Genomic DNA, 15,786 nt, shown 5'->3' with positions numbered 1-15,786 from the left:
TTGAAAGCTTTCCCTTTAACTGTATAATCACAGCAAGGAATGGATAGAAATGTACAGAATGGTTATCTGGAGGAAAGTGGGGTCATGCTTTTTCAATTTCCGTCAAGAGGAGGGTTTAGTCTTTTTTAAATCTAGTCCAGGGGAGAGTAATATCATTTGTAATAGATGAAATGTCTATATTTCTCAGTGTTTTAGAATTAGTTGCTTATTAGGATATTTATATCGATGTGTGCCCGATGCCGCCCTTCATCTCTGATTCTCTGCTATCATGTGCACTATCATGTGCACCTATAGGCTATTTAGTGTGGTCTCAATCAAATGATCCATAGCCTATATGCTACGAAGTGCATACTCGGAGAAGCACAGAGCAACGTTTCTATTTCTAAGATAGCTGCTGGGATGGTGTAAATAAAACTAGGCTGCATTACAAACTGCAATGGACATTCCAACCCTGAGCCCAGGCTGCTCTGCTCTTGCTGATCAAAAACATGTTTGTGTGCTGCTTAACCAATGGCTGCATAGGCCTATGGTGACAGTTCAGGAGGAGAGTCAAAGACTTCTGCCGAAAATAATTTAATCTTGCGCGCTGACTAGACTACAGTCTGTCTATGTTCTGTTCCTTTTGAGAAGAGTGGGAAGATGAGAAGGTGGGCCGGAGGTCAACTTTGATAGCTTGCTTCTACTATAATTGACTTAATTAATAACAATATGTTTTTTTCCCATTATATACAGTACCAGTCAAAGGTTTGGACACACCTACTCATTCAAGGGTTTTTCTTTATTTTTACTAGTTTCTACGTTGTAGAATAATAGTGAAGACATCAACACTATTAAATACCACATATAGATACCACATGTAGTAACCAAAAAAATGTTAAACAAACATATATTTTCGATTTTAGATTCTTCAAAGTAGCCACCCTTTTCCTTGATGACAGCTTTGCACACTCTTGGCATTCTCTCAACCATGCTTTTCCAACAGTCTTGAAGGAGTTCTCACATATGCTGAGCACTTGTTGGCTGCTTTCCCTTCACTCTGCAGTCCAACTCATTCCAAACCATCTCAATTGGATTGAGGTCAGGTGATTGTGGAGGCCAGGTCATCTGATGCAGCACTCCATCACTCATCACTCTCCTTCTTGGTCAAATAGCCTGGAGGTGTGTTGGTTCATTGTCCAAATGATAGTCTCACTATGCGCAAGCCAGATGGGATGGCGTATCACTGCAGAATGCTGTGGTAGCCATGCTGGTTAATCCATTCACCTACTCTGCGTCCCACAAAGACACAGCTGTTGAAAGCAAAAATCTCACAATTTCAGACCTAAGGACATATTTCCACCAGTCTAATGTTCATTGCTCGTGTTTCTTGGCCCAAGCAAGTCTCTTCTTATTATTGGTGTCGCTTAGTAGTGGTTTCTTTGCAGCAATTCGACCATGAAGGCCATGAATTTGACCATGAATTCGACCATCATAGTGCTTAGTGGTTTTTGCGACTGCACTAGAAGAAACGTTTAAAGTTCTTGACATTTTCTGCATGTCTTAAGGTAATGATGAACTGTGTCTCTTTGCTTATTTGAGTTGTTCTTGCCTTACTTATTTATGCTGTTCTTTCCATAATATGGACTTGGTCTTTTAGCAAATAGGGCCATCTCCTGTATACCACCCCTACCTTGTCACAACACAACTGATTGGCATAATCGCATTAAGAAGGAAAGAAAATCCACAATAAAACTTTTAACAAGGCACACCTGTTAATTGAAATGCATTCCAGGTGACTACCTCATGAAGCAGGTTGAGAGAATGCCAAGTGTGTGCAAAGCTGTCATCAAATACATTTGATTTGTTTAACACTTGTTTGGTTACTACATGATTCGATATGTGTTATTTCATAGTTTATGTCGTCACTATTATTCTAGAATGTAGAAAACAGTTAAAATAAAGACAAACCCTTGAATGAGTAGGTGTGTAGCATGTAAATCTTTGTGGCGCAAAAACATTTTTTTTAGATGCATGCCAGCAAAGCCACTACACTACACAACACAACACTAAACAATACATTAATTGCATTATAATGGTCACAAAAGGTGCCCACAAAATGTTAGGGCCTACATAAAGCCATCCCACAGCAGTCGCAACACCTTACCAATGCTACACCGGGCTACCAGCGAGCCTTGTCTGGCAGTGAAACAGTTCATTCAGCCTCATTTACTGCCTTTTAAAAACCATATGGCTGACTGGATGAAACAAATGTGGTTTCTACTGACAATTGAGATGCACAAACTATGGCATAAGGGGATGACGGCGGGATAAGAAGCAATCCGTAATTTTGATTAAGACATTAATGAGCGAGCTTGGACAGACGTAGTCAATATAACTATTTGTTCAGCACTTTTGAAATGCACAGCGACAGGATTACGAACATGAGCCATTTTTACAATATTCTCCCTAAACACTAAGTCAGAACCGTAGGATAAAGGAAGGGGGCATATAAGCAGACAATGAAAGCTCTTACAATATTAGATGATTACAATTATCTAAAACAGGCTATAGGCTACATGTGCACCACTAAGTCAGTAGGCAGAATTCTGAGGGAAAATGGACCAAATTATTAGACCAAGTTTGTATGCAGCTTTATTAAGTCAATTATTTTTTTACATATTTTTTTACATTGTTTGCAAACTGTTATGTGACATGTATTAATGCCAAAATAACATGCAAAACAGGCACAAAACATGATTATTTTGTAAAGAAAAAAATGCTAAACAGTTGGGGCTCAAAACAGGTGGGGCTCCTGCCAATTCCAGCCAGACATCAATTTAGCTTGCTGACATTAGCTAGCTAAATAGTTAGCATCATGTTTAGCATAACATGCTAGCTAGCTTAATTCCTACCTTGCTAACCAAGCAAACCAGATGATAGGTTTGATATGATGTAGCTAGCTACAGAGGTGGGACCAAGTCCCTATTATTCGAGTCACAAGCAAGTCTCAAGTCACAAGGTCCGAGTCTCAAGTCGAGTCCCAAGTATAACAGGTCAAGACTTAAGTCGTGCAATCTAAGACCAAGTCGAGTCACAAGTTTTTTAAAGTCAAGTAAAAAAACAATCTGTACATGCAACGACTTATTATTAACTACAAATCTTTCTCTATTTATTGAGGCTAACGTCATTATTTTGAAAAAGCCATATCTCAGACTGGCTAATAAAAATAAAAGATTAAGATGGGGAAAAGAACATACACTGAACAGCAATATGGCTTTTTCTTTGCAACTCTGCCTAGAAGGCCAGCATCCCGGAATCGCCTCTTCACTGTTGACGTTGAGATTGGTGTTTTGCGGGTACTATATAATGAAGCTGCCAGTTGAGGACATGTGAGGCTTCTGTTTCTCAAACTAAACACTCTAATGTACTTGTCCTCTTGCTCAGTTGTGCACCGGGGTCTTCCAGAAGAAAGTGTTTCGTTTCTGGCCATTTTGAGCCTGTAATCAAACCCACAAATGCTGATTCTCCAGATACTCAACATGTTTAAAGAAGGCCAGTTTTATTGCTAACATAATTGCAAAAGGGTTTTCTAGTGATCAATTAGCCTTTTAAAATGATAAACTTGGATTAGCTCACAACGTGCCATTGGAACACAGGAGTGATGGTTACTGATAATGGGCCTCTGTACTCCTATGTGGATATTCCATTTAAAAAATCTGGCATTTCCAGCTGTAATAGTCATTTACAACATTAACAATCTCTACACTGTATTTCTGATAAATTTGATGTTATTTTAATGGACAAAGAATGATCTTTTCTTTAAAAAAAACAAGGATGTAGATGGCGCAGACAGACATGGCAGCTCTGTGTCTAGCTCCTAAGCAACTTGCAGTATTTTGTTTTTTTTTGTGTGTTATTTCTTATATTATAAGCACATATATTTTTTTGGTGTTATTACATACAGCCAGAAATAACTTTTGGATATCAGAGCGGCGGTAACTCACCAGCGTTACGACCAGGAATACAACACACCATCCATTGCTTCTGAGTATATTACTCGCTCATGTTCAGTCTGCTAAGGTTACCCATGCTAAGGTCTATTCAAAACTGGTCTGGCCAATCGGAATCCATGCTTGTTTTGATCACGCGGACTGGGATATGTTCCAGTTAGCCTCTTAGAATAACATTGACAAATACACAGATACGGTGACTGAGTTCATCAGGAAGTGTATAGGAGATGTTGTACCTACTGTGACTATTAAAACCTACCCAATCCAGAAACAGTGGATAGATGGCCGCATTCGAGCAAAACTGAAAGTGCAAACCACAGAATTTAACCATGGAAAGGTTACTATGGCTGAATACAATCAAACAGGCAAAACAATCAAAACTGATGTCTTCCTTCTTGGCCCACTTTGAGGACAACCCAGTGTCACCGATGTGGGCCACTACAAAGGACTTTGGGCTCTTCTTCTCCGTGATCATCAAGTTTGCAGACGACACAAGGGTAGTAGGCCTGATTACCAACACTGACTAGACAGCCTATAGGGAGGAGGTGAGGGCCCTGGGAGAGTGGTGCCAGGAAAATAACCTCTCACTCATCGTCAACAAAACAAAGGAGCTGATCGTGGACTTCAGGAAAGAGCCGAGTGAGCACGCCCCTATCCATATTGAAGGGACCGCAGTTAAGAAGGTGGAAAGCTTCAAGTTCCTCAGCGTACACATCACTGACGATCTGGAATGGTCCACCCACACAGACAGTGTGGTGAAGAAGGCGCAACAGCGCTTCTTCAACCTCAGGAGACTGAATAAATTTGGCTTGGCCCCTACAACCCTCAAACTTTTACAGATGCGCAATTGAGAGCATCCGGTCAGCCTTGTACGGCAACTGCACTGCCTGCAACTGCAGGGCTCTTCAGAGGGTGGTGCGGTCTGCCCAAAGCATCACCGGGGGCAAACTACCTGCCCTCCAGGACACCTACAGCACCTGATGTTACAGGAAGGCCAAAAAGATCATCAAGGACATCAACCACCCGAGCCACAGCCTGTTCACCCCGCTATCATCCAGAAGGCGAGGTCAGTACAGGTGCATCAAAGCTGGTACTGAGAGATTGAAAAATAGCTTCAATCTTAAGGCCATCAGACTGTTAAACAGCCATCACTAGCCGACATCCACCCTGTTACACAACACTGCACCTTAGAGGCTCATGCCGTATACACATAAACTTGGAATCACTGGCCACTTTAATAATGGAACACTAGTCACTTTAATACTGTTTAAATGATGTTTACATACTGCTTTACTCATATCATATGTATATACTGTATTCTATTCTCCTGTATTTTAGTCAATGCCAATCTTAATTCCATTCTTTTACTTTCAGATGTGTGTATTGTTGTGAATCATTTTAAGATACTACTGCACTTGTGCAGCTAGGAACACAAGCATTTCGCTACACCTGCAATAACATTTGCTGATTATGTATATGTGACCAATGAAATGTTATTTTATTTATATATTTTTTAGCAGGCTAACGTCAAAAGTTTGTCTGACATGCCAGAAATGCAGCCATATTGACTTTATTTGAAACTTCGCAGCCACCGGAGTTTGACAAATGACTACAGTTTGCATTGATTTGTGGGTCATATCAACCCCACAAGTGATCAAAGTTCTTCACTCGCTCCCAAGGGAGAGTTGCTAGCATGAGGGCTGAGGGGGTAAAAATAAGATGTTTGGACTGCAGCCAAAGTCGGAAAAATGAGCGACTTTCTTGTTTTTTAAAACTTCTTCTGTTTATTTTCCTACATCAGCCTAAGACAGTTTCCCTGTGTCGAAACACCTTAGTTTGTGATTAATCGGTTGCAGGTCACCAACTCTTGCCTCTGTTTTTAAAGGGAGGAAAGCTTGAAGCACTGGGAAGTCAACTGGTTGTCTCGGTGAGAAGAACTTGACAAAACGCTGATTTGTCCCCTCAAAGGCCTGTTCTGCATTCTCCATTGCAGGTTTCAGAGCCATCATCCTCCCCATGGCACCAGTGACAAAAAAATACCCCTCCCCATGTTTTTCCTGTGACCCCAAGAAAAGCCTTTTTTATTTTGCATGTGAAGCTTCAAGAAAAAGACCCTAGCATAACCTCAACCCTGTAACTTTACCAGTTGGACTTTCATTTCTCCCTACCTCACGGTTCCTATAATGTACAGTGCATGGCATCCTTTGTTTGACCTTAATTTCACCCGGTCTGGTCTACCTTTATTCGTTGCGTTCTTTGCTTTGATGTCGGTCTGCAGGTTGTTGATGTGTTTTTTCACAGACACTAATCAACTGTCTTGATTTAGGATTAAATGCAAATGTGTAAAGTGCACAGTAGACATTAGTACCATAGTAGTCATGTTGGATTTAACCTAAATATTGTATGCACACTAAATGGTTGCACATTTGTTTAACCTTTTCACTGATTCTGTTAATGTACTTTTAAAAATGTAAGACCAGAGCCTAAACCAATATCTGGATTTAATCTAAATGTCATCATTTTTGCCCCATTATAGACATGGAGAAGACATGATTGTGACACCATTTGCACAGGTTAGTTTTGGAAATATTCTGTCCTGTGTTTTTCAGCTGAATAAATGGTTAACAAATTGGCCTGGTATGGACAAGCGGTCTAGGCTGCTGCCTCTGGAGCACATGTACAATGTATCGCTGCCAGCATGGGTTAGAATCTATCCCACTGGTTTTAAGCACGCTCTGGTTTGCCAAGCCAAATTCTCCCTGTAATTTGGAATGTGACCTCTAATCTGCCCACTGGTTATGTAACTTCACCGTCATTATGCACAACAACACAACAAGGAAATAAATAACGTAACTGAACACTGACTGATTCTGAGTAATAATAAGCTTAAAAAAAGAGAACCACAAAAGGTTGTTGTCGGTGAAGTCACAGCTGTCACTATAGGTTCCAGTGACACTAGTAGACGGCCATCGGAACAGCCTTTGGCATGTGGCTGGCACATTGCAGCAGCCAGACCCGTGACAGAGGACGTGCGTCATAACCGCACTCACTTTACTAAACAAGCGAGGAATCCAACATGGCGTTCCTCGATACGGCTGATGACTGATCAGAAACCCACCACAGCCGGGAAACCAGATACCGTCCTGTTTAACGTGCTGACTCATGATTTAGATTGGTGCCCAGACTCTGACATGTGTGACGTATGGGAGGGTGGGGGCTAGCGAGGGGGTTCACTCTTCATCAGCCTGTAATTATGATGGCTCAGGGGCACCGCTAGTGCTTGCTTGTTTTGAAAAGTGTTGAAAATGAACTATTGCAAGCCACTATTTAACACTAACGCCTTGATCACACCAACAGTGTAAATGCATTTTGGTACACCAGAAGTACATACATTTCCAATAGAAAGCTGTGTTTGACTTGCAGTATTAAGTTGCAAAGGCAGTTGCAGTGCGTCTTGTGTGGGGCATAAGTTGGATTTATGGAACATATGCGTCAAACTGTATGTGTAAACAGCTTGCCAGAAATGGTAACAGAAGGTGAATGTTGAACTTTAGTTGCACACATATCCAGATGATGCAGCGTACCATTTGCGCAATAACACTGTCGGTTTGATTAAGGCGTAAGAGAGTTTAAATGTACTCCATTGCAATGTATGCTTAGCCCTTTTGTGGGGTTAAATGTTCAATTGAAACACTTCATATGCATATAATATAAGGACGTACCTCATGAAGCTGGTTGAGAGAATGCCAAGTGTGTGCAACGCTATCATTAAGGCAAAGGGTGGCTACTTTGAGGAATCTCAAATACAAAATATATTTTGATTTGTTTAACAATTTTTGGTTACTACATGATTCCATATGTGTTATTTCATAGTTTTGATGTCTTCACTATTATTCTACAATGTGGAAAACAGTAAAAATATAGAAAACCCTTGATTGAGTAGGGGTGTTCAAACTTTTGCCTGGTACTGTATATTAATCTTGTCCATTCTTGTAGGTACTTGCCAGTTTGAGGACGGTAAGAAGCAACTTCGCCGTTTTGACCCATCAGCAAGATCGTCAACCCAGCAAGTAAGTTCAGTCTACAAATCAAATCAAACTTTATTTGTCACATATGCCGAATACAACAAAGACTTAGTGTAGACCTTATGGTGAAATGCTTACTTTACAAGCCCTTATCCAACAGTACAGTTCAAGAAGAGTTAAGAAAATATTTACCAAATAAACTAAAGTTTAAAAAAAAGATAAAAAGTAACAGAATAACATAACAATAACGAGGCTATACACAGGGGGTGCCGGTTCCGAGTCAGTGTGCAGGGGTACAGGTTGGTTGAGGTCATTTGTGCATGTAGGTAAGGATGAAGTGACTACACATAGATAATAAATAGCGAGTAGCAGCAGTGTACAAAACAAATGGGTGGGGGTCAATGTAACAGTCAAATGGCCATTTGATGAATTGCTGGCTTGGGGGTAGAAGCTGTTAAGGAGCCTCTTGGTCCTAGACTTGGCGCCTCGTTACCGCTTGCCATGCGGTAGCAGAGAAAACAGTTTGTGACTTGGGTGACTGGAGACTCTGACAATTTTATGGGCTTTCCTCTGACACTGCCTATTATATAGGTCCTGGATGGCAGGAAACTTGGCCCAAGTGATGTACTGGGCCGTACGCACTACCCTCTGTAGCACCTTATGGTCAGATGCCGAGCAGTTGCCATACCAGGCGGTGATGCAACCAGTCAGGATACTCTCAATTGTGCAGCTGTAGAACTTTTTGAGGATCTGGGGGCCCTTGCCAAATCTTTTCCGTCTCCTGAGGGGGAAAAATGTTTTGTCTTGCACTCTTCACGACTGTCTTGGTGTGTTTGGACCATGATAGTTCGTTGGTGATGTGGACACCAAGGAACTTGAAACTCTCAACACACTCCACTACAGCCCAGTTGATGTTAATGGGGGCATGCTCGGTCCTCCTATTCCTGTAGTCCACGATCAGTTCCTCTGTCTTGCTCACATTGAGTGAGAGGTTGTTGTCCTGACACCACACTGCCAGTTCTCTGACCCTCTCCCTATAGGCTGTCTCATCGTTGTCGGTGATCAGGCCACTATTGTAGTTGTGTTTGGCCACGCATTCGTGGGTGAACAGGGACTACAGGAGGGGACTAAGTACACACCCCTGAGGGGCCCCAGTGTTGAGGATCAACGTGGCAGATGTATTGTTCCCTACCCTTACCACCTGGGGGGCGGCCCGTCAGGAAGTCCAGGATCCAGTTGCAGTGGGAAGTGTTTAGTCCCAGGGTCCTTAGCTTAGTGATGAGCTTTGTGGGCACTATGGTGTTGAACGCTGAGCTGTAGTCAATGAACAGCATTCTCACAGGTTTTCCTTTTGTCCAAGTGGGAAAGGGCAGTGTTGAGTGCGATTGAGATTGCATCACCTGTAGATTTTTTGGGGCGGTTGGAGTAGGTCTAGGGTATCGGGGAGGATGCTGTTGATGTGAGCCATGACCAGCCTTTCAAAGAACTTCATGGCTACTGATGTGAGTGCTACAGGGAGGTAATCATTTAGGCTAGTTACCTTCACTTCCTTGGGCACAGGGACTATGATGGTCTGCTTGAAACATGTAGGTATAACAGTCAGGGAGAGTTTGAAAATGTCAGTGAAGACACTTGCAAGTAGCTCCGCGCATGCTTTGAGTACACATCCTGGTAATCCATCTTGCCCCGCGGTTTTGTGAATGTTGACCTGTTTAAAAGGTCTTGCTCACATCGGCTACCGAGAACGTTATCACACAGTCATCCAGAACAGCTGGTGCTCTCATGCATGCTTCAGTGTTGCTTGCCTCGAAGCGAGCATAAAAGGCATTTAGCTCATCTGGTAGGTTCACATCACTGGGCAGCTCTTTGTAGTCCATAATAGTTTTCAAGCTCTGCCACATCTGACGAGCATCACTGTGGGGACGAAGTCATCGATGCACTTATTGATGAAGCCGATGACTGAGGTTGTATACTCCTCAATGCCATTGGATCAATCCCGGAACATATTCCAGTCTGTGCTAGCAAAACAGTCCTGTAGCTTAGCATCCGCGTCATCTGACCACTGTATTAAGCGAGTCACTGGTACTTCCTGCTTTAGTTTTTGCTTGTAAGCAGGAATCAGGATGATAGAATTATGGTCAGATTTTCCAAATGGATGGCAGGGAAGAGCTTTGTATGCATCTCTGTGTGTGGAGTAATGGTGATCTAGAGTTTTTTCCCTCTGGTTGCACGTGACATGCTGGTAAAAATTTGGTAAAACTGATTTAAGTTTGCCTGAATCAAAGTCTCGGCCACAAGGAACGGAGCTTCTGGGTGAGCATTTTCTTCTTTGATCAGGCCTTATAGAGTTGGTTGAGTGCGGTCTTAGTACCAGCATCGGTCTGTGGTGCTAAATAGACGGCTACAAATAATATAGATGAGAACTCTCTTGGTAGATAGTGTGGTCTACAGCTTACCATAAGGTACTCTACCTCAGGCGAGCGATACCTCGAAACTGCTTCAACAATAAACATTGCGCACCAGCTGTTATTGACAAAAAGACACATACCCCCCACCCCTCGTCTTACCAGACGTAGCATCTCTGTTCTACCGGTGCATGGAAAATTCCCCCAGCTCTATATTATCCATGTCGTCATTCCGCCACGACTCTGTGAAACATAAGATATTACAGTTCTTAATGTTCCATTGGTAGGATAATCGTAATCGTAGGTCATTCATTTTATTTTCCAACGATTGCATGTTAGCAAGTAGAACGGAAGGCAGTCGGAGTTTACTCGCTCGCCTACGGATTCTCCTAAGGCAACCCGACCTGCGTCCTCTTTTCCTCCGTCTTTTCTTCATGGAAATGACGGGGATTTGAGCCTGTTCCTAGAAGAGCAGTATATCCTTCTCGTCAGACTCGTTAAAGGAAAAAGCTTCTTCCAGTTTGTGGTAAGTAATTGCTGTTCTGATGTCCAGAAGTTATTTTTCGGTCATAAGAGACAATAGCAGCAACAGTATGTACAAAATAAGTAAAAAAATAAGTTACAAACATCGCAAAAAACGAACAGTTGGTCAGGAACATGTAAAACGTCATCCATCCTCTTTGGCACCTCAAACCCAAACCCAGTGAACAATACATATACACAGTACATAGATATCAACTTTACTCAAAACTGGGATGTCTGTGTGTCCACAGGAGAATTGGCAGTAATCCACCGTCCATGTTAAATACAAGCTTAGCAGGTGAGTCTTTGAAAAGGTTTTGCTTGGTTGAGTTCTACACTCCACAAAAAATAAAGAAATTTAATTCAACCATTAAACAATTAGGGTAAGATTAGTAGTAGATTCAATCTGATATTAAACCAAACTGATGATTTAACCATTGATATAAACAGCAAAGGGGACTTTGAGATTGAATCATTGATTCTTGAATGAAGGTTGAACGTTAAAAGAATGTTAAATCGCATGCTCGTCTCGTTGTGTGTTGTCCTTGTGTGGGTGTGACAGAGGAGCCGTTTCAGCAGCTGGCCGTGGAGACTCTGGACGAGCTGGACTGGTGTCTGGAGCAGCTGGATACTCTGAAGACACGCCATTCCGTCAGCGAGATGGCCTCCAATAAGGTACACGCATACACAGACTCATAACCCAGGGAGCTTACTCACTTGTACCCTCAACTGAAGCTGAAGCTACTAATGTCTTACATCAGTATTTGGTTCAGGTTTGAGTTAATTCACTATGATGGACTTAAACAAGGTACAATACAAAAGCACAAAGCTCACCATTGAGTCAGCGCCATCGTGGCTTTATGAAGAGTTGTCATGAATGACTGTGATCTAGAACCTTGTATGGATCATGACTTGGCCAAATGAATCTACAGGGAATTTTTATAAAATTTTCTGTAGCTGCATAATATCTATTAAGACTCTCTTTCAGACTTTGATTGAATCTAATTTTCTTATCATTTAGTCAAAACAATTGACCTTTCCCCTCTCCATTAAAACAAAGGGGATATTATTATTTCACTCTTACGTCAAAGTAAGCAATAAATAAATAAAAAAATGTATACATTTTGGCCAATGCACTTTTGGTGGCCTCCCAAATTAAAAAGAGCCCACTAAGCCAGTGACTGTGTCACTCTGCAAATGCATTTTGTGCTGATCCTGATTGGACAAATGTGAAAGGCCACTAATACAATGAATTCCATCAGAGATTAGGAAATGTGAATGAAATCGCCAATGCCTTCTGACATTTGGAGTTCGTTCCATGAATCAAATCAAACAAACCAAATGTTATTTGTCACATGCGCCGAATACAGGTGTAGACCTTACAGTGAAATTCTTACTTACAAGCCCTTAACGAACAATGCAGTTTTAAGAAAAAAAGTGTTATGTAAAAAATGTATAAGTAAAAAATTTAAATAACAAATCATTTAAGAGCAGCAGTAAAATAACAGTAGTGAGTCTATGTACAGGGTGTACAGGTACAGAGTCAACGTGAGGGGGCACAGGTTAGTCAAGGTAATTGAGGTAATATGTACAAGTAGGTAGATGCATAGATAATAAACAGAGAGTAGCAGCAGTGTAAAAGGGGAGGGGACAATGCAAATAGTCTGGGTAGCCATTTGAGTAGCTGTTCAGGAGTCATATGGCTTGGGGGTAGAAGCTGTTAAGAAGCCTTTTGGACCTAGACTTGGTGCTCAAGTACCACTTGCCATGCGGTAGCAGAGAGAACAGTCTATGACTAGGGTGGCTGGAGACTTTGACTGTTTTTAGGGCCTTCCTCTGACACCGCCTGGTATAGAGGTCCTGGATGGCAGGAAGCTTGGCCCCAGGGATGTGCTGGCCCTTACGCACTACCCTCTGTAGTGCCTTGCAGTCGGAGGCCGAGCAGTTGCCATACCAGGGAGTGATGCAACCAATCAGGATGCTCTCTATGGTGCAGCTGTAGAACTTTTTGAGGATCTGAGGACCCATGCCAATTCTATAGGCTTTGTTGTGCGCTTTTCACGACTGTCTTGGTGTGTTTGGAACTCAACCTGCTCCACTACAGCCCCGTCGATGAGAATGGGTGCGTGCTCGGTCTTCTTTTTCCTGTAGAATCATCTCCTTCGTCTTGATCACGTTGAGGGAGAGGTTGTTATCTTGGCACCACACAGCCAGGTATAGGACCTCCTCCCTATAGGCTGTCTCATCGTTGTCTGTGATCAGGCCTACCTGAATGAATGGGATAGTGGATATGCATCGGTAGACACACACCCCCAACTCCCAGTATTGCGGCGGCAGGGTATCCTAGTGGTTAGAGCATTGGACTAGTAACCAAAAGGTTGTAAGTTCAAATCCCCGAGCTGACAAGGTACAAATCTGTCATTCTGCCCCTGAACAGGCAATTAACACACTGTTCCTAGGCTGTCATTGAAAATAAGAATTTGTTCTTAACTAACTTGCCTAGTTAAATAAAAATAAAATAATGTGCAGAAAAAATGTGAAGAACAGAGTTGGAGCTGTGGATAAAACACCATCCATCCTCATCCCTCTCCTCTCCTTCCTTCTCCAGATTGGAGTTAATAGCTTGTGTGATTCCATGATTAGCCTCCCCACGCAAGAGCTATGTGCGCTGGGTAAACACACACACATACCCACCACACACAGGCTCTCCCTGGATACCCACCATACACAGGCTCTCCCTGGATACCCACCATACACAGGCTCTCCCTGGATACCCACCACACACAGGCTCTCCCTGGATACATACACCACACACAGGCTCTCCCTGGATACCCACCACACACAGGTTCTCCCTGTATTCATACACCATACACAGGCTCTCCCTGGATACCCACCATACACAGGCTCTCCCTGGATACCCACCATACACAGGCTCTCCCTGGATACCCACCATACACAGGCTCTCCCTGGATACCCACCACACACAGGCTCTCCCTGGATACCCACCACACACAGGCTCTCCCTGGATACATACACCACACACAGGCTCTCCCTGGATACATACGCCACACACAGGCTCTCCCTGGATACATACACCACACACAGGCTCTCCCTGGATACATACACCACACACAGGCTCTCCCTGGATACATACACCACACACAGGCTCTCCTTGGATACATACACCACACACAGGCTCTCTGTATATACATACACCACACACAGGCTCTCTGTATATACATATACCACACACAGGCTCTCCTTGGATACATACACCACACACAGGCTCTCTGTATATACATATACCACACACAGGCTCTCTGTATATACATACACCACACACAGGCTCTCTGTATATACATACACCACACACAGGCTCTCCTTGGATACATACACCACACACAGGCTCTCTGTATATACATATACCACACACAGGCTCTCCTTGGATACATACACCACACACAGGCTCTCCTTGGATACATACACCACACACAGGCTCTCCTTGGATACATACACCACACACAGGCTCTCCTTGGATACATACACCATACACAGGCTCTCTGTATATACATATACCACACACAGGCTCTCTGTATATACATACACCACACACAGGCTCTCTGTATATACATATACCACACACAGGCTCTCTGTATATACATACACCACACACAGGCTCTCTGTATATACATATACCACACACAGGCTCTCCTTGGATACATACACCACACACAGGCTCTCCTTGGATACATACACCACACACAGGCTCTCTGTATATACATATACCACACACAGGCTCTCCTTGGATACATACACCACACACAGGCTCTCTGTATATACATACACCACACACAGGCTCTCCTTGGATACATACACCACACACAGGCTCTCCTTGGATACATACACCATACACAGGCTCTCTGTATATACATATACCACACACAGGCTCTCTGTATATACATATACCACACACAGGCTCTCCTTGGATACATACACCACACACAGGCTCTCTGTATATACATACACCACACACAGGCTCTCCTTGGATACATACACCACACACAGGCTCTCCTTGGATACATACACCACACACAGGCTCTCCTTGGATACATACACCACACACAGGCTCTCCTTGGATACATACACCACACACAGGCTCTCCTTGGATACATACACCACACACAGGCTCTCTGTATATACATACACCATACACAGGCTCTCTGTATATACATATACCACACACAGGCTCTCTGTATATACATACACCACACACAGGCTCTCTGTATATACATACACCACACACAGGCTCTCTGTATATACATACACCACACACAGGCTCTCTGTATATACATACACCACACACAGGCTCTCTGTATATACATACACCACACACAGGCTCTCTGTATATACATACACCACACACAGGCTCTCTGTATATACATATACCACACACAGGCTCTCTGTATATACATACACCACACACAGGCTCTCCTTGGATACATACACCACACACAGGCTCTCTGTATATACATACACCACACACAGGCTCTCTGTATATACATACACCACACACAGGCTCTCTGTATATACATACACCACACACAGGCTCTCTGTATATACATACACCACACACAGGCTCTCCTTGGATACATACACCACACACAGGCTCTCTGTATATACATATACCACACACAGGCTCTCTGTATATACATATACCACACACAGGCTCTCCTTGGATACATACACCACACACAGGCTCTCCTTGGATACATACACCACACACAGGCTCTCTGTATATACATATACCACACACAGGCTCTCTGTATATACATACACCACACACAG

At 42.9% G+C, this 15,786-nt stretch overlaps 1 protein-coding gene across 8 annotated transcripts in view; it reads left to right on the top strand.

Moving 5' to 3' along the window:
- LOC124042009 (cAMP-specific 3',5'-cyclic phosphodiesterase 4D-like) overlaps positions 1–15,786 on the top strand; it is a 140,065-nt gene that overhangs the window by 111,864 nt on the left and 12,415 nt on the right. For 5 of the 8 annotated variants that reach the window (XM_046360266.1, XM_046360265.1, XM_046360269.1 and 2 more), the window contains exons 3-7: positions 5,875–5,916; positions 6,526–6,562; positions 7,986–8,059; positions 11,193–11,239; positions 11,504–11,616. In XM_046360266.1, coding sequence (XP_046216222.1) covers positions 5,875–5,916; positions 6,526–6,562; positions 7,986–8,059; positions 11,193–11,239; positions 11,504–11,616 — 313 coding nt within the window. The remainder of the gene's footprint in view (positions 1–5,874; positions 5,917–6,525; positions 6,563–7,985; positions 8,060–11,192; positions 11,240–11,503; positions 11,617–15,786) is intronic. The other 3 variants (XM_046360267.1, XM_046360271.1, XM_046360270.1) reach the window with 1 other exon arrangement.

Source organism: Oncorhynchus gorbuscha, linkage group LG08 (assembly GCF_021184085.1).
Source record: "Oncorhynchus gorbuscha isolate QuinsamMale2020 ecotype Even-year linkage group LG08, OgorEven_v1.0, whole genome shotgun sequence".
Lineage (NCBI taxonomy): Eukaryota > Metazoa > Chordata > Actinopteri > Salmoniformes > Salmonidae > Oncorhynchus > Oncorhynchus gorbuscha.
The sequence above is the reverse complement of the archived record's forward strand: the minus strand, read 5'-3'. Positions and strand labels throughout refer to the sequence as shown.